Source organism: Penicillium cosmopolitanum (assembly GCF_028827165.1).
Source record: "Penicillium cosmopolitanum strain IBT 29677 chromosome Unknown utg000004l:1.0-4361866.0:1.0-4365735.0, whole genome shotgun sequence".
NCBI lineage: Eukaryota > Fungi > Ascomycota > Eurotiomycetes > Eurotiales > Aspergillaceae > Penicillium > Penicillium cosmopolitanum.
Genome location: NW_026622674.1, coordinates 2,560,547 through 2,584,198, shown reverse-complemented (window position 1 = coordinate 2,584,198; position 23,652 = coordinate 2,560,547). Strand labels below are relative to the sequence as shown.

The 23,652-nt window shown below is 50.8% G+C and overlaps 8 protein-coding genes across 8 annotated transcripts; 3 read left to right on the top strand and 5 right to left on the bottom strand.

The window, feature by feature from the left end:
- Positions 1 to 1,093: 1,093 nt before the first annotated feature.
- schA (serine/threonine protein kinase SCH9) lies at positions 1,094 to 4,286 on the bottom strand (the record flags this gene model as incomplete). Its single annotated transcript, XM_056626996.1, has 3 exons — positions 1,094 to 2,510; positions 2,597 to 3,841; positions 4,231 to 4,286. 3 exons carry the CDS (start codon positions 4,284 to 4,286, stop codon positions 1,094 to 1,096), a joined length of 2,718 nt encoding a protein of 905 aa, XP_056492791.1.
- A 3,311-nt stretch (positions 4,287 to 7,597) lies between these two features.
- N7509_002358 (chromatin structure-remodeling complex subunit RSC7) lies at positions 7,598 to 9,541 on the top strand (the record flags this gene model as incomplete). Its single annotated transcript, XM_056626995.1, has 3 exons — positions 7,598 to 7,646; positions 7,744 to 8,866; positions 8,929 to 9,541. 3 exons carry the CDS (start codon positions 7,598 to 7,600, stop codon positions 9,539 to 9,541), a joined length of 1,785 nt encoding a protein of 594 aa, XP_056492790.1.
- Positions 9,542 to 10,454: 913 nt separating this feature from the next.
- On the bottom strand, positions 10,455 to 11,436 carry N7509_002357 (ESCRT-III subunit protein SNF7; the record flags this gene model as incomplete). Its single annotated transcript, XM_056626994.1, has 4 exons — positions 10,455 to 10,537; positions 10,618 to 10,826; positions 10,918 to 11,122; positions 11,262 to 11,436. 4 exons carry the CDS (start codon positions 11,434 to 11,436, stop codon positions 10,455 to 10,457), a joined length of 672 nt encoding a protein of 223 aa, XP_056492789.1.
- Positions 11,437 to 11,897: 461 nt separating this feature from the next.
- On the top strand, positions 11,898 to 12,446 carry N7509_002356 (nuclear telomere cap complex subunit Ten1; the record flags this gene model as incomplete). Its single annotated transcript, XM_056626993.1, has 2 exons — positions 11,898 to 11,983; positions 12,053 to 12,446. 2 exons carry the CDS (start codon positions 11,898 to 11,900, stop codon positions 12,444 to 12,446), a joined length of 480 nt encoding a protein of 159 aa, XP_056492788.1.
- A 265-nt stretch (positions 12,447 to 12,711) lies between these two features.
- N7509_002355 (MFS transporter) lies at positions 12,712 to 14,574 on the bottom strand (the record flags this gene model as incomplete). Its single annotated transcript, XM_056626992.1, has 3 exons — positions 12,712 to 13,441; positions 13,508 to 14,161; positions 14,231 to 14,574. The coding sequence occupies 3 exons, from the start codon at positions 14,572 to 14,574 to the stop codon at positions 12,712 to 12,714; spliced, it is 1,728 nt and encodes a 575-aa protein (XP_056492787.1).
- A 2,452-nt stretch (positions 14,575 to 17,026) lies between these two features.
- On the top strand, positions 17,027 to 18,657 carry N7509_002354 (putative 3-beta hydroxysteroid dehydrogenase/isomerase family protein; the record flags this gene model as incomplete). Its single annotated transcript, XM_056626991.1, has 4 exons — positions 17,027 to 17,252; positions 17,355 to 17,395; positions 17,446 to 17,999; positions 18,075 to 18,657. The coding sequence occupies 4 exons, from the start codon at positions 17,027 to 17,029 to the stop codon at positions 18,655 to 18,657; spliced, it is 1,404 nt and encodes a 467-aa protein (XP_056492786.1).
- Positions 18,658 to 19,195: 538 nt separating this feature from the next.
- Positions 19,196 to 19,897, bottom strand: N7509_002353 (pre-mRNA-splicing factor SPF27 family protein; the record flags this gene model as incomplete). The annotated part of the gene is made up of 2 exons (XM_056626990.1): positions 19,196 to 19,809; positions 19,861 to 19,897. The coding sequence occupies 2 exons, from the start codon at positions 19,895 to 19,897 to the stop codon at positions 19,196 to 19,198; spliced, it is 651 nt and encodes a 216-aa protein (XP_056492785.1).
- A 599-nt stretch (positions 19,898 to 20,496) lies between these two features.
- Positions 20,497 to 22,905, bottom strand: N7509_002352 (neutral/alkaline ceramidase; the record flags this gene model as incomplete). Its single annotated transcript, XM_056626989.1, has 3 exons — positions 20,497 to 21,485; positions 21,540 to 22,633; positions 22,700 to 22,905. 3 exons carry the CDS (start codon positions 22,903 to 22,905, stop codon positions 20,497 to 20,499), a joined length of 2,289 nt encoding a protein of 762 aa, XP_056492784.1.
- Between the last annotated feature and the right edge of the window lie 747 nt (positions 22,906 to 23,652).

The following is a 23,652-nucleotide window of genomic DNA, read 5'->3' as shown; positions in this document are numbered from 1 at the left end:
AGATGGAAAACAAAATATCCATTCGTCCGTGACGGATCTCATGGATGGAAGGATGAATTGTTTTGTATGAGATTTCTTCACAAAAAAACACACGAGAAAATCAGCTCTCTCGCCGAAATTACCTCTGCGCCCATGTTGCCCGTTTCTGAACGCCTTAAGCAATGGAAATGAGTCGGATTCAAAGAAAAGCCAAGAGCAAGAACTAAGCCAAGAGCAAGAACTAAGCCAAGAGCAAGAACTAAGCCAAGAGCAAGAACTAAGCCAAGAGCAAGAACTAAGCCAAGAGCAAGAACTAAGCCAAGAGCAAGAACTAAGCCAAGTGTAAGAACTAAGCCAGATAGATGATCGTTGCCTGGTCGGCCCGACCTAGCCTGATGAGACCGAGAGAGTGAGGGTGGGGTGGGATGCCATTTTAAGTGGATGGATGATGGTGCTAGGTATGGCTGAGCTAGCCCGTTCTTGCCTGCCACTGAGAGAGAAAAGGAGATACCAGTTGATATTACTGCCATGCAGAGAGACAGATGGAGTGGAAAATGAAGAAGGAAGAGAGACAGTTGCACATATGTTATCGTTGTGGGGATCAAAAGTTGACTCAAAAATGATGGAAAGTAAGGCAGTGCAAAGGGGAAACAAGGATAAGAGACGCTGGCACGAAACCCGGGCGCAAACCATTTCAAATCGAGTCACAGTAATAAAGAGAAAAGAAATTCACGCTGAGATGGAGACTTGTTGGGATTCAAAGCTCTCGGTAGTATTCACACCGGAACAGAGATGAAACAGTCTCCGCCAAAAATGCAGGTCTGCCTGGAAAAACGGGGTATGTGGCTGGAGCGGGTGAACATAACGTTGGTGAAGACGGCAGTGATAAGAAAAAATCGGGCCATTTCATCACGTATCATCTGTCCAAACGGAAACAGGCAAAAAGAAAACCAGAGGAAAAACGCTACCCGGGGAAAAGAGAACGGAAGGGACAAGAACAAAACCCATATCTGCGGGGCCAAGATGCATCCGAAGCATGTACAGGCTGAATGATGCCGGATCAAGACTCCATGGTCATGCAAAGAGAGACAGACGAAAGAAAGGGAAAACGTAATCACATGTCAAAGTTGTCGTCAACGTTAAAGATCCCGGACTCAGTGCCATTCATGCGCTGATCGGTCGAGTTGGTCGGGCGGTGGGTTCGTTGCCATGCCCTGTCGTGCACTGAGTCTTCTTCCATCTCATCTGGCTCATTCTTGAGGTGATGGTCGATGGAGCTCTCGTTCACGAAGGTAAAGCCCTTGAAATTTGCTTGCATACCCGGGGATAGGGGTGTGGAGCCTGGCATCAAGCCGTTGGCCAAAGCGGCCGCGCGCAAATTCAGCGAGTTGTTGTTCTCCAGAGCATTAGTGAACTCTGGATCAAAGTTTGAGGTGTCGGTGTCGGACTGTAGCTTGGGCTTGAACGGCGGGATGACCTGCTTACGGCAAAGCGCATCCCAATCAATGTCGTCGAAGAATGGATGTTCCATAAGCTGCTTCGCATCTCCCTCGGCGCCCAGGCGGTGCTTGGGGTTGCGGTTGAGCAGACCCTTCACGAAGTTCCTACCCTCAGTGCTGAGAGCATCCCGGGGGAACCGAACTTTACCAAAAGCAATGTTCTTATACATCTGCTGGGTATCTTCGGCATAGAAAGGACTCCAGCCACAGCACATCTCAAAGACCAAAACACCAAGCGACCAGAAGTCAACCATCTTGGTATAACCTTGCTCGTCGAGCAGAACTTCGGGGGCGAGATACTCGGTAGTACCACAGAAGGTGTTGGTGGTGTCGTTTTGACTTAAGTTGGCCTTGGAAAGACCAAAGTCACAAAGCGCAATGTGACCGTTGGCGTCCAGCAAGATGTTCTCCGGTTTCAAATCGCGATAGACGATGTCGTGGTCGTGGAGATGTTGCAGCGCCAGAATCAGCTCCGCAATGTAGAACTTTGCCCGGGCTTCCTCGAAGCGACCCTCACGCTGAAGATGCCAGAACAACTCACCGCCAGACATGTAATCAGTGACTAGATACAGATCTGTCGGTGTCTGGAAAGAAAACTTAAGCCCGACGATGAACGGGGAAGCCGCCATCGCGGTACGCACAAGGATATTCCGCTCTCCGAGTGTGTGCACAACTTCCTTCTTCTGGATGATGACCTTCTTGGACAGTACCTTCATGGCGTAAATGCGTTCTGTGTCCTTCTTCTTGACCTGGTAGACTTGGCCGAAAGTTCCCTTGCCAATAAGCTTGAGAATTGAGAAATCGTTCGGGCCCACATTCTTTCGGTCGGTCATCTCGAATTGCATTTGTAGGTGAATTTCACCCGACACTTGGCTATCTCCAGCTCCGCGGGCGACCAAAGGGAACCACCCTTCTAACCGGCTGTGGTCCTCTCTCAGGTTGATGCTCAGACGGACGTGGCCTAGGAAGGCTTCCGAATCGCTGCGATCGTAAACGGTGACGTCGACTTCAGACTGGTCACCCAGAACATCACTTGAAAAAAAAAGAAAGACAAGTAAGTAAGATGAAACAAGTGATGAGGATGAAAAAAAAAATCTGCAACAGCGGATAAGACTTACAATGTGGCCTCGTGATCCCAGTGAGGATCGGTCACGGGGGATCTGCCCTTGTGATTCTGGGCATCGACGGCGGTGTTGTGGCTGCTCTGGCGACTTCGCATTGGAATGGCCATGGGCATGCCAGCCTCGGCGTCGGATTCCATCTGACGTCGCTTCTTTTCCTCTTCCCCATCACGAGCACCCTTGGAGATGTATTCATTCCACTCGAAAACACAGACAACATATGGATCGAAACTAGGACGCAATCCTCGAGCCTCGGAAATCTTCACGAGCAATTTACCCTTGAGAGGACCGACCGGGGGTCCATTGGTCGGGGATGCCGAAGATTCGCGGGGGAAGGCTTCGTCGAGTTTCATGGTGATTTCGTCGGTGGAGGATTCCATCTCCTCAGGCTCATCGGGGGTGATTTGGGTGGGTTGTGTTGGTTGAGGTTCTTCGGCTTCACGGGGGGCCGATGTGGCGGATTGCTTATCCGTAGATTGGTCTTCGTTGGACATCGCACGGGGGGTCAGCGGCGGGGTATTCTTAAGACACGCCCCATCGGGTGCGTTCAGAGTCAGCTTGGAAAGTTCTTCGGACGGTATTGAGACGAGCGATTTCTCGTCGTGCGGCGGCAGTGGATCGGCCAGGGAAGATAACGGATTGAAGGCAGGAGAGAGAGAAGGATTGAAAAAGTGGGTGGCAAGAACGGGGTCATCCGAGACGCTAGAGACTGGTAGGGAAGTCTGACGACGAGAAGGAGAGGGGCTCTCAGCGCGGGTGGGTGGAACGAGATAATTTTTCAGGGTGTTGTAGATGGAGACACCCCCGTCTGGACTCGAGTCGAGTCCCGTCTCATCAGACTCCGTCTGCAGGAGGGAATGGGGAGGAGTGGGAGGATTGTGATTTTGAATGTGATTGTGATTGTGATGATGATGAAGCGACAAATCATCCATTTGATCCGATGCCTCCTCTCGTTCCATCATGACGAAAGAGTCAGAGGAAGCATCGGAATGTTGGGTTTGATGGTGGGGTTGGTGGGTGTCTGAGTGGGGATCCGCAGAGAAGGGCTTCGAAAGACAGGACCACAGCCGCGGCAGACTCGCTTCTTTCTGATGATCACCGGAAAAGGAACCAACCTGGAAATAGTTGTGCATGATCGATGGCAGACGCTTGTCTGCAGGGTCCGGTTGAGGAGTTGCGATCCCCGTGGGCGTTGAGCCGTTCGACCCGATTTGGTCCTGGTTGTCGTCTTCTGTTCGGGAGCTATCAGATCAAACCCGGTCCAGTTAGCCATGTTGCCTGTGAGGGGAAAAATCACAAATATATGGTTCGTTCAAGATGTGGAAAATGCAATAAAGAAGTAAGACATCGATCGCGACCGGCAGATTCCCGGGTGGTCGTGAAATTAGCGGGGGGGAGTCCGGTGTGAACTGAACGTGGGCGGTGGAGAGACAGAGAGAGGAGGGGGAAATGATGAGGAAGTATCTGCAGGGTCGCCTCGGGGGAAAGTGGAGGGATGCAATGCAGTGTAAGGTGAGAGAGAGAGGGAGACAGAGGGAGGGAGAGTGAGTACTCTCTAGGGCGGTAGATTCGAGTCCAATGTTCGAGGACCAGCGTCGACATAGACAGAGACAGAGATGAGTGAGACTCACGTTGGCTTCATGTTGGCATCGCCATGCAACTCGGTTCCACTCTGCGCAGCAGCCATTGCGCTTCCATTTAACGCAGAGAAGTGCTCTCCGCTAGGAAACGAAGTTTATGAAGAAGATCGAAGAGGTGGGGGGAAAGAGGCGGGGGAATGAAGTGACTGAAGTGAAGAACGGGAAGGGCAGGAAAGAAGAAAAAAAGAGAAACTTTGTGACGCCGCCCGATGATGAGCTAAGGGGAGATTGCGGGATGTTGCCCGGTGGTGAGTGAGACAGTTGGGGTAGGGAGTAGGGAGTAGGGAGTAGGGGTGAGAGTGAGTAGATATGAATAGTTAAAAAGTAAATGGTAATATGTATGTAGTTATGGTCAGGTTATGGTTATGGTCGTGGTATACTGGGGCTGGGGCTGGGGCTGTGTGAGGCAAATAACTTTGAGGCCAAGTAGAACCAGAGATACTACTAGAATACCGAGTATTGAACAGCTGAGGCTGACCTGGTTCCATCAGCTGAGCATGTGAGATTACAGAAAGGACTGGTTTGAATGACTGACTCTAGTGCTTCTGCTTCTGGTCATTCTCGTAATATAATAATACTATGTACTTACTATTGGTGATTATTTTAGAATTCCTACCCTGTATACTCTTCCCCGTATACCCTATACTGGTCCGTACCTCCAGCATCATTTAGATCAGGATATCAAGTGGAGCCGATGGCATCAATCTACCCCATTTATCAGACAGAGTAGAGTACAGAGTATTCTAGAGTACTCCAAGGTACTCCATCCAGTAGTTATTCTGTATGTAGAGCACATACTCTCCTGCTTGCATATCACATACTTACACTTCGGCGAACCCGAGTCCTGCAAATGCCACTCGATCGATCGCCCACATGGACCTCTCCATTCTTCGGCAATAATTATTCGCCTCCTGTCCATATTGCATTTTCTTACTTTTTCATTTTTCATTCCCTTTGCCTTTCACTTTCATATTTCCTCTCTCCTTTCTCCTCTCCCATCACCCTTGATCGCATCTGCCCAGCCGCACCAACAATCGCCGCCATCTCCGCCGTGTCTCCGTTGGCGGGGTAGTACATCCTTTGGCCCATCGCGCTAGACATCCGACGTTACAGGATCTCCATTCTACATCGGCCATGAACTATATGCCATGTGGTTGTGGTTGATCCGAGCCCCTCACCCCTCCGGCCCCCCCTCTACCCCCCCCCCATTGATGATGACTATTACCCTATATGGTCACGGTACAATGCTTCCCTCTCAACCTGTGCAACATAGATCGAGTCCGATCATCAATTCCGCTGTGTGATCGTGCAGCTTGCAATATGGCCCGGCCCAGCTTTGCCTCCCCTTGCAGCTGCATACCAGTGAAGCTCCGTGTCTGTGTTCACTCCTCTCTCGTGCTGCCTCTTGACTCGCCATCTTGCGGTATGCTGAGCAAATCCCCACCGGCTGCGTCATAGGGCGCCCGCCATGGGGGCCCTGAGCTTATCATCTGCCTTCTCTGGTTTGATGGATGTGAGTCGGGCGCGCTCCTCGCGGGAAACCTACGTGCCACAAATGTGAGCTTGTAACTCTGAAGAAATTCAATGAATGAGACTAGAGTACTAGAACAACAACAGCTACATACTGTAGCTGCTACATAGCTCATGACTGTTTGAGCTTGCTTATCCAACAACCCCTCCCCTCGACTCCCCGGCCCTCGACTCCCCCTCCCCCCCTCCTATCACTCCTCCTCCGCCTTCTCCAATCCGAACCCCGAGGCGGGGAGGGGAGAGGATCTGCAAGATCCCCCTCACCATGGGTATTTATGATTCACAAATCACAATGCCATTGGAAAAGGAATCCACATCCCCCGTTCGCATCTGGAACTGTCAGGGTTGAACTTGAATATCGGCCGGGGTAGTAATAGTAATGGAACAATAGTTCGTTTCGGCCCAAGAATACATGCAGCGCTTTCCCACACACATAGTAACAACACTCGAAGCAAGCCCTAGAAGAAAGACGCAAAAGAGAAAGCCTCGCATCATCCCTAGTGGCATAAATCCGCATGCATGCTAGTTTATTCGTAGGGCCACGGGGGCCGCAAAGGGCACCCGAGATTCAATTCGTAGGTCATCTGCGTGAGCTGCGGTGAAGTTGTACCACGATCTGCAACCATGCAGCCGACTCTTGCTCCCGAGGACACCGCATCTCTCATGCACCGCGATGGAGCACAGTCGCCCGGAGACATTGTACATATCTGGAGATGTGGGGAGAGGTTTAATCCCAATTCATCCAAGTTGTGCTAGTGCCGAGATTGGATCTACTCCGCGGGATGACGGGGGTTGACACGGGCAGGAAGCATTGAGAGGGTCGTGCCGGTCTATCTACGGGACTCGGAGTACTAGCACAACCTTCAAGTTCCATCGGAGGGTCTAAGCGACGATGGGTTTCTGCACTGGAAAGCAGGTTTCTTTTTTCATCGTCTGTGCTTTAAGCGCCAGAAAAAAAAAGGAAGCTGTGAGACTGCATGCATGTGATAGTTACTGGCGGCTTGCCTATGTACAGCAGCGGCAAGTACGAGTAGTATATACTTACATGTACATTTCAATGCACATAAACGAGCGCGGAGAACGGTGTAGGTTCAGGATTTAGTCCCGTATACTAGTGTATAAGAAACCGCTCGGTACCGTGTTATCAGGCCGCCGAAAAATCGGTGAAAGGGAAACGGAGTGCACAGAGGCCTTAACTGGCTCTGATACCCGTTAGCTTTCCCTAGCAAACCCCCGGAACCAGAGCCTCTCGCCAATGATAAGGAATCGGGAGAGAACGGCGCATTTCGTTCGTGCTAGCCGACCGGTGAGCGTTTTGGTGTGGCTGATTCTCCAGAAATGAGCTCATCGTGCGGCCGTTGAACTCCGCACAAGGCGGTAGGTAGCCTTCGCCAATGGTATATACGAGTACAGACTCGGAATGTGTACATATGTATGTACGTACTCAACGGGAATCGAACGCGACCAACGGAGAACGTGCCACAGTGAAGGCCATCAAAGGTCTAGAATCGAATGGGTGTGTTGTCTGCCGATCTTTTCCAGCAAACGCAACAGACTCGAAGTGATCCGCACGCCTCCTCACTACTGTGACGTCATAATTGTGGGACTAAGTCCTCAGGCACAAGTATTAGTCAGCCACTCAGCTTAGTGAGCTTAGTTAGTCAGAAGGTAAATGAGTCAGCATATTCACGCCTTACTGATCAGGCAACAGACCTGATCATCCACATCACGTGCCCTATCGGATTATCGTCCATCCGCCAAGCTGTTTTGTCTACCGTCTAACATTGCGACTATATTGAAGCATTGCGACTCCAGTCTCATTGCCGTTATGCCTCGCAAGGTCAGAGCGGCCGCCCAGGCGGCAGCCAAATCAATGAGTTGGTCCATCCCACCCCTTAACCCCATAATACCGAAGAAATTGCGCTCGTCGCAACCGCACCCCTTTGGACGCGCTTCGCGACTAATACTTTCTAGAAAATGTGCCAGTAATTCCCGATGGCTCTGACGATGAAATGCTCGATCTGCCACCATCGGACCCATCATCTCCCGCGGTAGAAGAAGATCAAGATTCCCCCGACGAAGATTTGGATGTCGAACCCGAAGTCGATGTCGAGGCTGAAGCTGAGGGAGAAAGCGCTGCGGATCCCGATGCGCAGGCCGAGACCCCTGCCAAATCGAAACAGGAGGAAGAAACCAACGCCGCGACACCCGCTGTAGATGAAAGTACGGTTCTAGAGGGTGACAGCCCCGCGTTAGGCCGCCCAGCAATCCCCCGCAAACGACGTATCGGCCGTCCCCCCAAGAATCCCCGGCCTGAGGATCTCGACCTAGACGGCGCTCAGTCCCCACTACGTGTTACAACACCCGTCAAACGACGCCGTGGTCGCCCGGCTGCCAGTGGTGGACGCTGGGCGCGCAACCGTGGACCCAATCACTTGACCCAAATCCCAATTGACAAGGAAGGAAACATGATGGATGTCATCGGGGATGAAGTGTCTCTCCCTCCGAACCCTACCGGTGACGCCAAAGTCAACCCAGATGGCCATCTGCTCGGAGGACGTGAATACCGTGTGCGTACGTTCACGATCCTCAACCGCGACAACAAACTGTATATGCTTTCGACCGAACCTGCCCGATGTATTGGATTCCGTGATTCGTACCTGTTCTTCCAGAAGCATAAGATGCTTTACAAGATAATTATCGACGACGATGCGAAGCGGGACCTAATTGAGCGCGACATCATTCCACACTCTTACAAGGGTCGAGCAATTGGTGTAGTCACTGCGCGCTCTGTCTTCCGTGAGTTTGGCGCAAAGATCGTGGTGGGCGGCAAAAAGATCACCGACGACTATGATGAGCAGGCTGCGCGGGAGCGGGGCGATGTTGAAGATGAGCTGGCCGTGCCTGAGGATAAGCTCCCAGGTCCGGGTGAGCCATACAACCGCAACCAATACGTCGCCTGGCACGGAGCAAGTGCCGTCTACCACACAGGAGCACCATCAGTACCCATGGCAGGTGGAAAGCCAGTTGATCCCAAGAAGCGACGCGTGCCAGTCACCGACGATAACTGGATGGTTGAGCACGCGCGCGCCGCCAGGTAAGTTTCTCAATCAAGAAAACAACACTACATCCCATCCAAGACTAATCATTCCATCTTAGCACCTTCAATTCGAAATTATCTGAGCACCGCCGAGCAACCATGGGCGGCGTCTACGACATCCACACCAACTCCATGCAATACCCACAGGTCATGCAGCCAACACACTGCCGCGTCGAGCGCGTCCCACCACCAGACAACCGCAGCCTAATGACGGACATGTCATCGCTCAGCATCGCAAACCAAAACCCCGACACCAACCCCCCAACCCCCAAAGAGCCAACAGACTCCACCAACGAACCCACCACTCAAGACGAGAAGCCTCAAGTCGAGCAACAACAACAAGCTCCCATCTTCCCGCCCGTCCCCGCCCACATCTCCAACCGCTACGTCGTGCAGGACATCATTTTCGAATCCCCGCCATATTCAAACATGGGCGTCCCCGGACCGGACGGAGATCTGCGTAATCTCCAACCAAACGGTCTAGTCAGCATTGCGAACCCCTCCCATCCGGAATTCATGTCTCCGGAAATTATCGCCCTCCTCCCGGATGATTGTAAGGAGGCTCTTCTCGACTCCGCCACGCGCGAGGTCGAGTGGAAGATGAAGTGGACGACTGAAACAACCGATACCCAGCGTGCCGTGCCTTCTAAGAGTTATGCATGGTATCCCTAGGAGGGAAAGCAGAAGTGGAAGTATTGATACATCATTATGTTTTCTGCTGCATCGTACCCGTGGTATTTTTCGGCTTCGGTGATCTTCTCGTGGTAATCTTGTTCTTCATTTTCTTTACTTTTCTTTTCTCTCTCTTTCTTCTTATGGCGAGACGGTGTTTAGCATGGGTGGGAATCGGGTTTTTTTTTCGTGGCGGGTGAAATGCCATGGGGAGTTTTGTTCATTGTTTTTGTTTTTCTCTCTTTTACCTCTGCCCTTCTTTCAATTCCCTTTGATGTATTAGGTTCATGGCACTATGCTACGCAGGCTGGATACCTAAAAAGCCAGGAAGGAAATGAATATTGAAAAGGAGATACAACCCAAATGAAAGGTCTAATTAAGAGAATTGGTTAACTGTAATTCAAGTAAACTAAATTCTCCATTTAAATCACAACTATAGGTTATAACGATTATCCATCTAGAATCGATCCAGAAGCTAACAAAAAAAGGTAAGAAAGAAAAAAGGGAATAGTCCCAGACTAACTGAGAAGGCAACGTGATACATCACGGCCGCACAGGATCAGCTTTCAGGGATTATATTGCAAAGATTAGCAGGTCTACTGCTTAGAAGGTGGGAATGGAAGTCCATGTCCATGTCCATAAGAACGGGCAGGGTAGCGGATTGAGAGGTAGAAAAAGTAGGTGAGAACCATATTGAAGTGTATAGAGAGAGAAAGAGAGAGAAAGCGCCAGGATACAAAAAGATAAAAAACAGGGCTTGCTTGCGAAAGAGGCATCCAATGCATAGGTGGTAAGAGACATCAATCAGCCAAGGAGACGAGATAGGGGGGATTTGCAAATGCGGTAATAATTGAGTGGTGGCTTGTTAGGTAGAAGAAGAGAAGTGGATGACAGAGGGGGAGGGGGTGAGAGACTACATGGCCATTTCGGCACGCAGTTTCGCCAACTCTGCCTCCTCGTCGTCTTCCTCGGCTGCCTGTGCCTTGTTCTTGCCCACTGATATAGTTAGTATTGACCTGGACTTTCTTCACAACTTGAAAAGGGAAAGGGGAGAAGGGAAGATGCAGTCAACTCACGCTCCGTATTTCCAGCGGCCGGTAACCGGTCCAGCTGGGTGCCAACAGGTGTAGGGCCAGTATTGAGCATACGCTCGTCCATGGCCTCCTGCTCCAGTCCCTCCAACTCGGCATCCAGCTCCTCCTCGTCGGGCTGTTCGCCAAGCGGAACGCTGGTAATCGCCTGTCCGATCTCCTCGCTGAGTTGGTGTTGTTCGCGGAGTTTGTCCCTGTTCTCGAGTCAGCGAGTCCGGTTCGTATTAAAAGGGTATGCCCTCAATATAATCATGGGATAGGACGATCACTATTGCATTCACATACATTGTCTCGTCGACCTGTTCGAGGTTCATTCCACCGTGGATTTGTTTCATCGCTTTACCGGCTTCCTGCATCGCCTGCAAGGTCTCGTGGTTGATGTTGGCCGCTTCGATCGAGTATACCTGCTGCTCCAGCTGGACGATTTGAGCCGTTGTCTGCTCGAGATTCTTTTCGTAGGCCTTCTTCCGTCGGAGTGCCGCTTTGGCAGCTGAAAAGGGTGCGCAAGTAACGGGTTAGCTTCATGGACTTTGTAACATTTCCCGCGATAAAGACATCCTGGAGGCAACAAGACAATGTACCCTTCTGTCTTCACGCTCTGGTATGAATATAAGGGAAAGGGTCTGTACCGTTCTTATTTGTGTTGACGTGCTTCCGCGCCACAGAATCTTGCTCCTCAATCTGCGTTTCCAAATGCTTCTCCCGCTTTTGCAACATGTCTAACTGCCTACGCAGCAGAAGGATCGCTTCTTTGGGTGCATCCTTCCGCTTCTGAGCGGCGGCTCCGCCAAACCAGGACCACATCTTTGAGGGCGGGTGGGGGTGGTGTGAGAAATTCGCGAGGAAGACAAAAGTCGGTCGTTGGATATGGGGGCTGGCCCTTTTTGCGGACGATCAGGCAGCACCGGCAATGAAAGACGAGATTGTATTGCGCCGAGCGGCGTGCAGCAGGTGAGACGGAGGTGGAGGGTAGGATAGGCTCCAGGCAGAACGCCAACTGCGCGCAGTAGACAAAGAACGGAGTGACGGTGGTAAGAGTACCAGTGGAGGAGTCGACGTAGGGCTTTGAACAGGACAATCGATATCGCGTGCAAGTTTCAAGTCACCCGATGTCTCCAGCAATGTCAAATGTCAAATGGAGGGGAAACTCCCCTCGCTGAGCCTATGACATCGCGGGCCGATCGGGTCACGTGCGCCCGATCTGGCCGGTCTTCGCTGAGGCAACGCGCTGTTGTTTTTCTCCCATCCCCCAGCGGGCTTTTGGGATGAGTGGGCCGCGTGCCTCTAAACGCGCATTTCTTTGCGAACTGCCCTGTCTCCCGGCGGATACAAAGGTCCGATTTCTGGGATGGTACGTCTGATGGATTCGTCGAATAAGGGTTCACGAAAATGATATACTAATCAGTTCAATACTGACTAGTGTGAGACAATATAATGTCACCGAGGGTCATCTCATCCTCGAACACAATTATCTACGAGGCAATGAAGAAGCCAACATAGTCTCGGTCGACATCAATGCTGTTCTTGAAGATGTCACTTCGGAGGAGCTGCGTGTGGGTGCCTGGTTGAATGTGATAGGCTATGTCCGAGATTGTCACTCGCCCTCTGGTTCTTTCTCCTCGAGCCAGCTTGATGCGCAGTCACAACATTCAATCGAGTCTTCGTCCGCCAAAGTTCCAAGCACTGTCCCGTCACGACCGGTGTACATCGACGCGGTGTTAGTCTACCCGGCAGGTGCCATTGCTCTAGGAGAGTACGAGCGAATATTACGAAATCTATTGGACGTGGAGCGCCGTATGCAGTTTGTTGGTTGAAACTACTACTCGACAGCCGGAGGATTTGCCCTTCGGACCAGTCACCTTTTACAGGGCTAAAACAGACAAATTCTGGTCGAACATTGGTTGGATTAACCCATTGACTACCATTATCATTAATACTTCGCTCAAGGAATCACCTTTTGCAGTCTATCAAGAGACCGATTCATCAACTTTTCAAGGACCTCCAATGCAAGGAAGACGGGGTATCAGGTATCAGGCAAAGAAAACAGAAACAAAACCACAAGCTCAAAATGCATCCAGCTCAGATCGCCTCGTTCTGCTTCTCCTCGTCATTTGGAGGCGCGGTTCCTTGCGCGGCAACTCTTCTCGCACGCTTGCCCTCCAATTTCTTCTTATCCTCTTGCATGCGCACAATGAGATTACTCTTCATGCGAATCTTGTGTCCGTATTTGTAGAACACAAAGGGGATCGGCACAATAGCAACCTCCAACAGACCCAGCAAGGTTCCCGACCAATTCGGTCCTAAGCTGTCATACATATATGATCCAACCAGCGGAAGCACACCACCAAGTACACTGCGGATAACAGAGTTACCTGCCAGGGCGCTGGCAGCATACATTCCGTAGCTGTAGGTGAGGTAATTGGACGCATAGATGAAAACACCCGTATTGCCAGCGCCGAAGGGAATACCCGCGATCAGTGGGACAATCCAGTGAATTGAGGCTGGGGCACAGGTCCACGCGAACCAGAGTTCGCCGATAGGAATGAGGATCGAACAGATGCACACGAAGGAGACCATTGATTCTGGGTGGACTTTTCCTGTCTCCGGGTCCTTTTCGTGGCTGTTGATGAGTCGACGAACGAGAGGCTCACAGGCGATGGTAATCAGCACGCCAATGCCGATACCCAGGAAAGCCAGTCCTGATAGACCAAGGCTCCAACCGCGGATATCTCCAAAGACAATGGGATAAGCGGTGAAGCAGAGATAGAGAATGCCGTAAACGATAGCGACGTAGATATTCCAGAATATGCTAGAAGAAAACATGTTAGCCCGCATTCATTGGTCTCCAAACTAGAGAAATTTGAATGAAACTTACCAGATTGGCTCAGTGACGGCCATGACAAAGGGACGACTGAGATTCAATTTCAAGATCTCATATAGACTCTCCTTCCGGTCATAGCGCGACCACCAGCGCTCATCGCCAGTCTCTTTGCGCAGACGTGCAGCCTTGCTTTGCAGCAAGGTAGGCGCATAGGTCTCCTTCAGAATAATTGCAAGAACGAGCGCCACGGCAGAGAGAATGAGGGCGATCCAACACATCCATCGCCAACCTAGGTATTGTGTGACAAATCCACCAATAACGGGCCCAAGAACGGGACCGTTAAGTGGTCCTATACTCCAGATTGAAATGGCCAGAGCTCGGTGTTCATCGTCGACCAAATCCGCGACCATTCCAGGTGCGGTGGAAATCATCACACTGCCGAAGAAAGCACCGATGAAGCGGACGACAATCAAAGCCGTGACGGATTTGGCGAGCGCGCAGGGAATAATTAAGACTGTAAAGAGGAATAGACAGATGACACAGACGGGCTTTCGGCCGTAGACCTCGCTCAGCGGGGCCATGAACATTGAGCCGCCTGCGAGTCCGATCAGGTAGAATGTCAAGCCGAGAGTGACGATTGTGGAGTTTTCGCTGAACTCTTCGCCGATTTGAGAAACGCCAGATGTATATGAAGTGGAATATAGCACACTGTCACTTGTTAGCTTGGCCTCGTTCCACATTGGGTTTCTCCCCTTTTTGTCTCACGGCGAAACTTACACGATGAGCGTGTTCCAAGATAGAAAGAGCAATCCCATGGCCTTGTATCGTAAGGTCCAGTTCTTCGGGTTTTCAGGGTCATCTTCGCCATCCCAGTCGACCTCATAGTTTGGGTCGGCGGTCATATTTGTTGGGATAGTTGTAACACGCTGTGAGAGAGACATATGGTCTGATGCTCGAGATGGTCGAACAGTGAGGGTCTTGCCCAGGGCATCGTGATCATTTTGGGTATTGACCGAGGAGATGGTCTCGCCGATTGAGTCTGAGTCGTGAGACTGTTCAATGTTGCGGGACCATTTCTCCTGCGTATACTCCTCAGACGTACGTGAGTCGTCTGAAGCCATGCTTGGCATTTGAGACGAGCGATGGGGGCAGAACTATAGAAAGTTCGGGCGGGGTTATTTTGAGTTTATAGATCCGGCTATCGTGTTGAAGATTATAGATCTTGTACAACAGGCATGTATCTGTTATCCTCGATGGGAGGCGACACTAAATGGGAGCTCGTTTTCAATTCTTAACGAAGATCCCAGGGGCCGTTGCACTCCCTTCGATCTGAAGAAATGCGCGAATTGATGGCTAGCGGGACGGAAAATAGAGGAGAAGAAAGTAAAACCTAGGTTATCAAAAGGATGGCCCTGCCGCCGAGGTTATCCTGACTGGGTCCAATCACAGCCAGGACCGAATATAAGAGAGCTCTCAGATAAAGGGCCAGCAAAGTGGGAATCGTAGCACTTTTGCACCAGCTTCTGGAACAGAAAATTTTCGGCCCTGAAGAGGTGGGGCTCGGGCAGTGATAAGCCTAATTCTGCAACGACGAGGGCCAGAAGATCTCCTTAATGCCGAGTGATGTGATTTGATTCGGAAAGCAGGCCGAGGCCATTGCGAGCCTTAATTACCTAGGTCAATACTGGATGTACAGAGTGCGTGCTCGGAGACATTCATTACGCGCTCTTCTTCGCCGCCAAGGTATTATATCGAGAACAGGCTGCCCAGTCTTGTTCCTGGCTCCCTCTCTCCAAGGTTTGTATCTGTTTCGTCTGGAGCCATTCCCCATGGGAACTCCATCTTGAAGTGGCCCCATAAGCGGTTCCGGTTCTGGCTATCTCTGTCTCTGGACTCGGGTGGGATCCCCTATTTGATCTGGACCGTAGAAAAGCCGGTGCTGGTGGGTACAGACCTCGGGTGGATATAGCGTGCCGGTTTGCCGAATACTCGTACACGCGCAACCCCCAGCTGCTGTCACGTTTTAACAAAGAACCTATAGGTCGGCTGCAGGTTGCTGGCAAGTCTGGGCGATTTGCCTAAGCTTCTGCTTCTGCGGGGTTCGGGGTTCTTTGCGATCTGTGTCTGGTCTTCCCAGCTCGTGATTTATGTTAGGGCTTGGTAGGCGATCCATCGGCTCCTATGCTACTCCGTAGACGGCCACGATCGGGTCGAAATGTCGGCAGATTGAACATCCCGTAAAAGAATAACACGGACAGCCGATGGGCAATGCCGATGGGGGCAATGCCGATGGCATGGCAAGTGCACATTCTAATATTCATCCTGTGCGGAATGCTTCCGCGACGAACGAGCCGAACCCGCTGGCAAATCAGAACTTTGTCGGGAATTTCCCCGCCACAAAATATGCACTACTGTAGACAAATCCCCGCTGGACTTCTCCATGAACTAAGAGATCTCCACGGGTACAGACTGATATCAATGATCACAGCACTTATGCTATACGATGATATAATGTGCACCGACTACGAATCCACTGAATCTCCAAGACGGCCGGGAGATGATCAAATTTGTACTTGAACGTCAATTCTCCAGGACCTGCTTGGCCAACTTTATCCGCTGACGAGCTGCGTACAAGAATCTATAGGCAGCATATTTACCTGTGAGTACTACTAGTCCTTGGTGATGAAAGGTAACGATTGGATACTGTGTTCCAAGGTTGCCTCAGTCAAACTTGAAGTTTTCAGTGAACCCTCATGCAGCCTGAGATATTGCATGCACTATGATGGTGGGTGGCTTAACAATGTCACCAGTATTCTCGATTGGGAATATGCGGGGTGGTATGTATTCTGATGGATGGGAGTATATACAGGTTTGAGGAGATTAGTTAATTTGGTGAGATCAAAGAACGATGCTTGAATGTTCTAGTTCCGCAGAAAGGGGGTATGTGGGTCTTCTGAGAGGACCATATCCTGGCTTTCCATTCGCCATCTCACCATCCTTGAGATTAAAGTAAGCACTCTAGTGTTGGAGGCTGAGGAATGAGATCGAGATGGTAGAGCAGTGGCTGTTGAACTTCAATATGAGCACGAACCCACCCCACCGACTACGTACTACCTGCGGCCCTGTTGGAGTCGGCCTCGCTGTCCCATGCCTGATCGATCAAACTTCGGGGAAATTCGTCCGATCTGAAGGCACCAACCAACCACAAACGCCGCCTCATCTCGTTTAACCTAACCGAGCCGTTTGCTCCCTAAGCGACCCTACAAATCTTGCGCCTCGAAAATTGGAGATCGAGAAAAAATTGTTAAAAGGAAAAGTCTCTTGTTATTCTTATGATTATCGTTATTAATTAAATTTATTAAAAGCAATGAATCCAGTTTCATGATTCACATCTTTTCCTCCTAGATACGAGCTGTAGGTGCACATCGGGACATCTCCTTAACACATCCCTACGAATCCTTACAAACGCCGATCACTGAGCTTCCTATTCCTTTTCTTCCCACGGGAGTCTGGGTATAACCAGGCAAAGTTTGCTGAATGCCCTAAAGTTTGCTTCGACAAACTCCTTTCAGTATGATCGTCCCAGTCCTCATCGCGCTCCTGGGGCTCGGCCTCTACCTACGCCATGTCAATTCTGTCATGAAGGCAGTCCCACCAGAGGCAGAAGCAGCATCTCCGCATCGTTGGACCGTGGACGAAGTCAAAGCCAGCTATGAAAAGGCCCTTAAAACTCCCATCGATGTCAACAAGAGCCTTCCACCGAGACAGGCCCGACGATATGTGGTTGTGGGTGGATCAGGTACGTTCTGCATGCATGCAACACATCGAGCAAAAACACCAAACGAAGCAAATATATTGAAACCTCCGAAAATGAGCCATTCTGACATATCATCTCATGCAGGTCTTGTCGGTGGCTGGATTGTCTCACACCTTCTCGCGCGGGTGAAGACCCCTCTGCGGTCCGTGTGCTAGATCTCATGTCACCCACGCAGGATGTCCTCGACAAAGGTGTGGAGTTTGTCAAGACCAATATCGCGGATGAGTTAAGCGTCACCACTGCTTTTCAGCAGCCATGGGTAGAAGGCGTGGCCCAGCTCCCCCTGACGGTCTATCACACAGCAGCCACGATTCGACCGCACGAGCGGCTGGAGATGTTCCTGCCACTATGTGGCAAGGTGAACATCGATGGTACTCGCAACGTTCTCAATGCTGCGAAACAAGCCAAAGCGTCATGCTTTGTCTCAACCTCCTCCGGCTCCATCACTGTCCACAAACTTGGATTCTGGGTAGCCCCATGGACGAAACTGCCCAAGCGCGCATTCCAGGTTCTCAGCGATGAGGCAAAGTTACCAGAGCGTCATGATGAGTTCTTTGGAAATTACGCCGTGACCAAGGTGGAAGCGGAACGAATGGTTCGTGCAGCCGATGATCCTTCGTCGAATTTCCGTACTGGATGTATCCGGCCTGCAAATGGGATTTATGGAATCGGAAACGATGCAAGTATGACCATCACCGGCGTATACCTACGCAAACAGGGAAGTCCAACGTGAGTAAAACCACATCATAAGATGAAGAAAGAATTGTCCCCAAGAACATAGAATAGTCACTGACATCAATGCAGCTGGGTTCGACCCGTCATCCAAAGCTTCGTCAACGCGGAGAACGTCTCCATCGCCCACCTCCTCTATGAACAACGACTCCTCGAACAAAGTCAGCCTGGCTCTACTCTCCCAAATACGGGCGGACAGTCCTTCGTCGTGACAGATCCAAACCCGGCCATTTCCTTCAGCGATATCTATACGCTACTGGAGACTCTGTCGAAGACTCCCGTCTCGTTCCCGACGATTCCTCCCATGCCGCTCCTCCTACTCGCGTACCTGATCGAGTTCTACTCGGTCATTCAGTTCAAGTATTTACCTTGGCTCTTGCCAAAGATTCAAGGTGACTTGAACCAAATACAACCACCGCTGTTCTCCATCTCCGACGTCTTTTGCGTTGCGGATGATACCCGGGCGAAAAAGGCGCCTGAGTTGGGTGGACTGGGCTACAATCCGCCCTTGACTACCTTGGAGGGAATGTGCAAGCAACTTGTGGATTGGAATTCTAAGGCTGGTAAAGCAAACACCGTTGAGAAAATCGGCCCTGTGGCTGTTAGGGAGAATGGAGTTGATGTTAATCTTGTTTCGCCCGAGGTGAAAATCTGAATGGAGGACCTGGAATTTTCGATCTAAATCAGAGATTCAATGCACGGTGCAATTTACTGTACAAGTTAGCAAATAGCATAGCCTAGCCGGAGTCAAACTGGGTGTTTCAACATTCATATTATTCTTGGTATCATAGTTGGGTTAAAAGACCCCAGAGGTTTTAAACTGAAATAGAAGTACAACTAGACTGCAAGGGTAGCCACCATCCAGTGATCGAACCACGTTGGAAAAATATCTAGTCCTAAGCTGACAGCTCAGAGCTTAGATAATGTTTGTGGAATGGGATGTCCAGATATCGATCCGGCGATATTTGAACACTCCAAAACAGTGATCTGCACTGGATGCAGGATCGTGATCCGCAGGTCCATGTCAGTCTTCTAGCCGAAATGTGTGTTGCATCGATCAAGTGAATCTCAGCCACAACCCAGCAGGACGACTTTGGATGAAGCGTGATTTCTCAGTAACGCAGGTGGGACGAAAATAAAGAGAGGTGTGAAGCCCGATATAGAGACTACATCAAATCCGAATAATCCCAGTCTTAGCGTTGCTGCTGCTGGGCCGCCATGCGCCTGTACTCCAGAATCTGAATCCTGAGTCCCTCAGACGCCAACTCGGCATCCAGAACAGCACCAACCCCGCGCCTCCATGTATCCTGCAGACCCGCCAGCTCGCCCTGGATAGACTCCTGCGCAATCTTACGCTGGCGGTTGACCTCCTCCGCAGCCTCTTTTGTGTCCGCAAGTTCCTTCTCCAGTCCGCGAAGGATATCTTCCAATTGCGAGTTTCCAATCAACCAAGCATTCTTGCCGCCCTCTTCCAGCAGGGTCAAATTTTCATGGCGCTTAGTGAGGTGCGAGCTGGAGACATATGCCTTCTGTAGTGTTTGTCGCCATTCATCTAGGTCTGGTGCATCGGTATCTGAGGCCCGGGTTGGGGCTTCGGGCGCTTCGTAGCGGGATAGGTCGATGCCGCCTGACAGCGGGGCGCCAGTGGATTTGCGGTCGATTTCTTGTTGGAAGAATGCACTGATGTGCGATTCTGGCTCTGCGGGAATTGAGGGGTGCAGGGTTGTGCTGTGGTCCGGGGAGAGCTCGGCGTTGATGAGTTGCTGGGCTTTTTGGCGCGCGACCTCAGTTGGCGGGGCGTCGACGTCTGGGCTGTGTTAGTTTTTGTTGGGGTGTGGTCGGAGATGTATAATCTTACATGGCAGGGAGTCATGGGCTTCGCTAATGAGAGACATTTTGAGGTTGATTGGGGGTTGAATCTTTGATCGCGATCGGATTGACTTTCTTGAGGCGTCGGACTCGGCGGTGGATCTGTCATGTGACCTTGTATCAACCCTGTCGGGGAGAAAGTTAATTGGAATCAAGAACTTGAATATGTCGATACCACTATTTTTCTTAATGAAGTGGACCTTTCCTGGTTGGCTAGATTGGAGGGTTTGTATATTAAGTGGCAGAATAACTCAGGTCTGCGCACTGCTGACAGAGGCACCTGTGGACACTATTTCACTGAACTCTCATACAACGAGAACGATAGTTATTCAGTACAATTAGGTCCTGAATTGATGCAGTAATATATACCCGTATCCCAAAAGTCTGGGCTTCATTATCTTGTCGTCTGAAACTTGCATTGCCAGAGATGGCCAACAATCTCAAATAGAGAGGCTCACCATTTTGCAAATTGTATATGCTGGCCATCTCTCCACATTTGTTGTCAGAAAAGCAGCATATTCATATTGAGATTATAGTGATCTCCATCGGATCCATCTTTTCATTAAAAATTCATATACTGGCTACTCCTTGCCGGTTCGTTAAATGGGGGCCACAAGCGACACGCTCACGCCGACACCGTAAAAGTGCCTCCAATACCTTCAAATGACGATATTCTCCCGAGAGCACTCTTCGATTCACCGTAATAATGCATACGATAAGTGCCACTCTGCACTGGGTTCGGATCATCGACGCTGTAGAAGTCGTCCTCGATCTGCCATGAAATAGTAACGTCGCTATACCCCAGCACTAGATTGGTCCGTTCCCAGGAGAAAACCAAGTTCCAGTCACGGTCATTGCGCACAACTTTCCAGTCACCTGAGCTTGGATCTTTGCGCTCCACTGCCGCGTAGGTAGATTCCTGACGAAGATTGTTGCGGGGGTTAGCACCGACAAAGGTCGTGCTGACTGTGTCGCCTGGGCTGTAGGTTTTGTTGTCCGGATTTGAATTAACTTCTCCGAAAGATTTTCCTATCGGATGTTCGTCGTAGACGACTCCAGTAATGAAGCTCAGCGAGTTGTTCGTGTTTATGGGAGGGCTGGGGCCTGTGGGAATATCGGGGAGGCTGGAACTGCTTGCTGCACTGCCCAGGTAGGGCAGGTATGTGAGAGTCAAGTTGATGTATGCCGCCAGCTCGTTGGGCCCGTATAGAGTGGATGCCCCCTCGTATCGCTGTACGTTGTATTCTTCCTCTGTCGTGACGTAGTGCGCGTAGCTATTCGATGGAGCGCCAAGTACGACAAGGGGGTCATCCACAGAAAGTGTGTCTTTTGCTCCCTTGGCGATGGCTTCTTTCCATCGTCTTCCTGACATTGTAGTGGCCTCGCTGGTCGAGATTATGATGAACAGTTGCCCGACACGAAGAACCTGGATATCGACGATATCTGCCGCCCAAGCATAGGGCACTGTAAGAGTTCCGACGTCTAGCAGGATATCCTTGGCACCCTGGCACTCCCTCTGTTTCTGTGATGGCTGGTGAATAGCTGCGCGAGCTACCATCCACAGCGGATTCTGCGTGGCTGGTCCGGTTGCATTTTGGGTGAAATCAAATGCACCTTTAAAACGTCAGTGGCCGTGACAATTCAGGATGTAACATCTTAAGCACATACCCGGTCCATCTGTTGTACCCGCAGCGAAAGAGTATCCAAGTGCCGCAGGGCATGTCGTCAGAGTGCTGCCGTTGAACGGAGACTCGAATGTATACCCATTCATGTCATGGAAAACGTGGAAAGATCTGACATCTGAGCTGCCCGTGATAGTGGTTTGGTTTGAGTCCAATTGCCCATAGAGCTTCTTTGCTGCCGAATACTGACGCTTTCCGATCTCGAAGCAGCTCTTTGCACCATTGTCCTTTTCGCGGAAGTAAGGGCCCCGGCCATGGCAATCCTCATTCGTGCCACCGCAAGTGCTGTCCGCATACGTGCATTCCTGGTCAGAGCCATCTTCACACCAAGCACCAAGGATATTTGGACTAGTATCGCCAACATTCGCCTGGGAAAACCCAATGACAACATCATCCGCGAATCGGGAATCTCCGTCAACACTCCGCTCAAACAGGTACGCGGCGACGCCTTTGTTATCACCTGTCACGATAGTGTTATTGTTGTACATGGAAGTCCCGTGAACAGGGAACCAGGTCAATACTGCGGCAGTTTTGTTGTCCGATTCACGGTCAAATCGAAGGAGGGTCAGTGTCTTGTCAACTTTCGCCGAGTATCGCGCCTTTTCCTCTTCAGGATTGTGGTCGTACGAATATGGACTGCGGTTTATATTGGTATCCTCAAGGTCAATCGAGCCGAAAGAAAGACGCCCGGGGGTTAGATTTTCGTGAGCCCGTTTGATAGACAAAATCGTGCCATCTACAATGGCCTGGTAACTCTGTTTGTCGAAGCCCTTGGTGGGGATCTGAGGGAGAAGATAGTTCATCCAAGCTCCAGGACCGGAATGAGAGTGTGTCCCAGTAAGTGCGACATTATGTTGGCCGTAGCGTTCGTAGTCACCACCTAAGGCTGCGAGCCCCTGCAGAACTCCATGTCGTACAGCGGTGTCACCCGCAAGGGTATCGAGGACCAGGTAGACAAAGGCGTCCTCGGGTTTATTGGGATCAGCAAAAATGAATGCACGAGAATAGATTCTCTGTCGCAGACCAGTGCCCAGTTGATCCAGGCTGGCATAACCATTGAAATCTACCTCGACGACGGGACTAAATAGAGTGTTAGTGGCAGACGACGGAGTAGTCGATAGAATCAAGATAAGCATGAGTCCATACCCAGTAACATCAGCTTTGCCCGCGCCCACCAAGAATAAACCGTCGTCTGCAGCTGCATTGGCTCTGCTCCTCCACTGGTTGAAGTTGCGATCGAAAGTACCGACGGGGACTCGATCATTATAGCGAGCCACTGCCAGCAACTGCATGAACACCAGGAGTGTCAACACGAGCCCAGCAAAGGCCGTCCCCAGTCGCAGATTAGCCATAGTAAAAGTGATGGCAGTATATAGAGCGAGGAAGAAGGACGAATGATGACATCAAGGCGTGCAAAGCGGAGGCACGCGAGTACTTAAATCCCAACCCTGGAGGATGGCACAGCTGAAGGCTTGCTCCAAAGCTTCGAAAGGCGGGTCTCACAGATGATCATTACCCCAGCTTGGAATAAACCATCGGGGTCGGAGAGATAAAATGCATAAGCGATGGCACAGGTGAATGCGCGTGATGTGATGAGCAGCGAACCTGCAGAGCTGGGATCGTCGGAGGAGTTGCAGCTTTGGTACACATTCCACATTCCGCGTGCCCAACCAGGTTTAGCTGCTCTTCAGGCGCGGGCGTGGATGCAACCATTTCCAATTCAAGGCTTATTCTTCCCCGCACGGAGATGAAGATGGACCCGAATCATTTTGAGGTGGTGGACGATTCTAAGGGTCTCAAAGGGTCTCAGGAACCACCAACAGGGATGGGCCCCGCTCTTCATTGGCGATCATCCATCATCCTTCCCATCTATTGGTATTCCAACCTCGGCTTGGCAGCTAGTAGTTCCTAGTATGTATTTTGATCTTGCTTTTTCTTTGCTTCTGATAGCACCTCGATTACTCATCTAGAAATGGTGGGCTAATCCTAGTTGGGTTCCAAGGTTGGCTTGAGACACCCATCAACCACTGTCAACTATAACAATGCTCACTCCAAGGCTGCCCTATTAAATTAATGTAACTTCTGAGTCTTTTGATAGA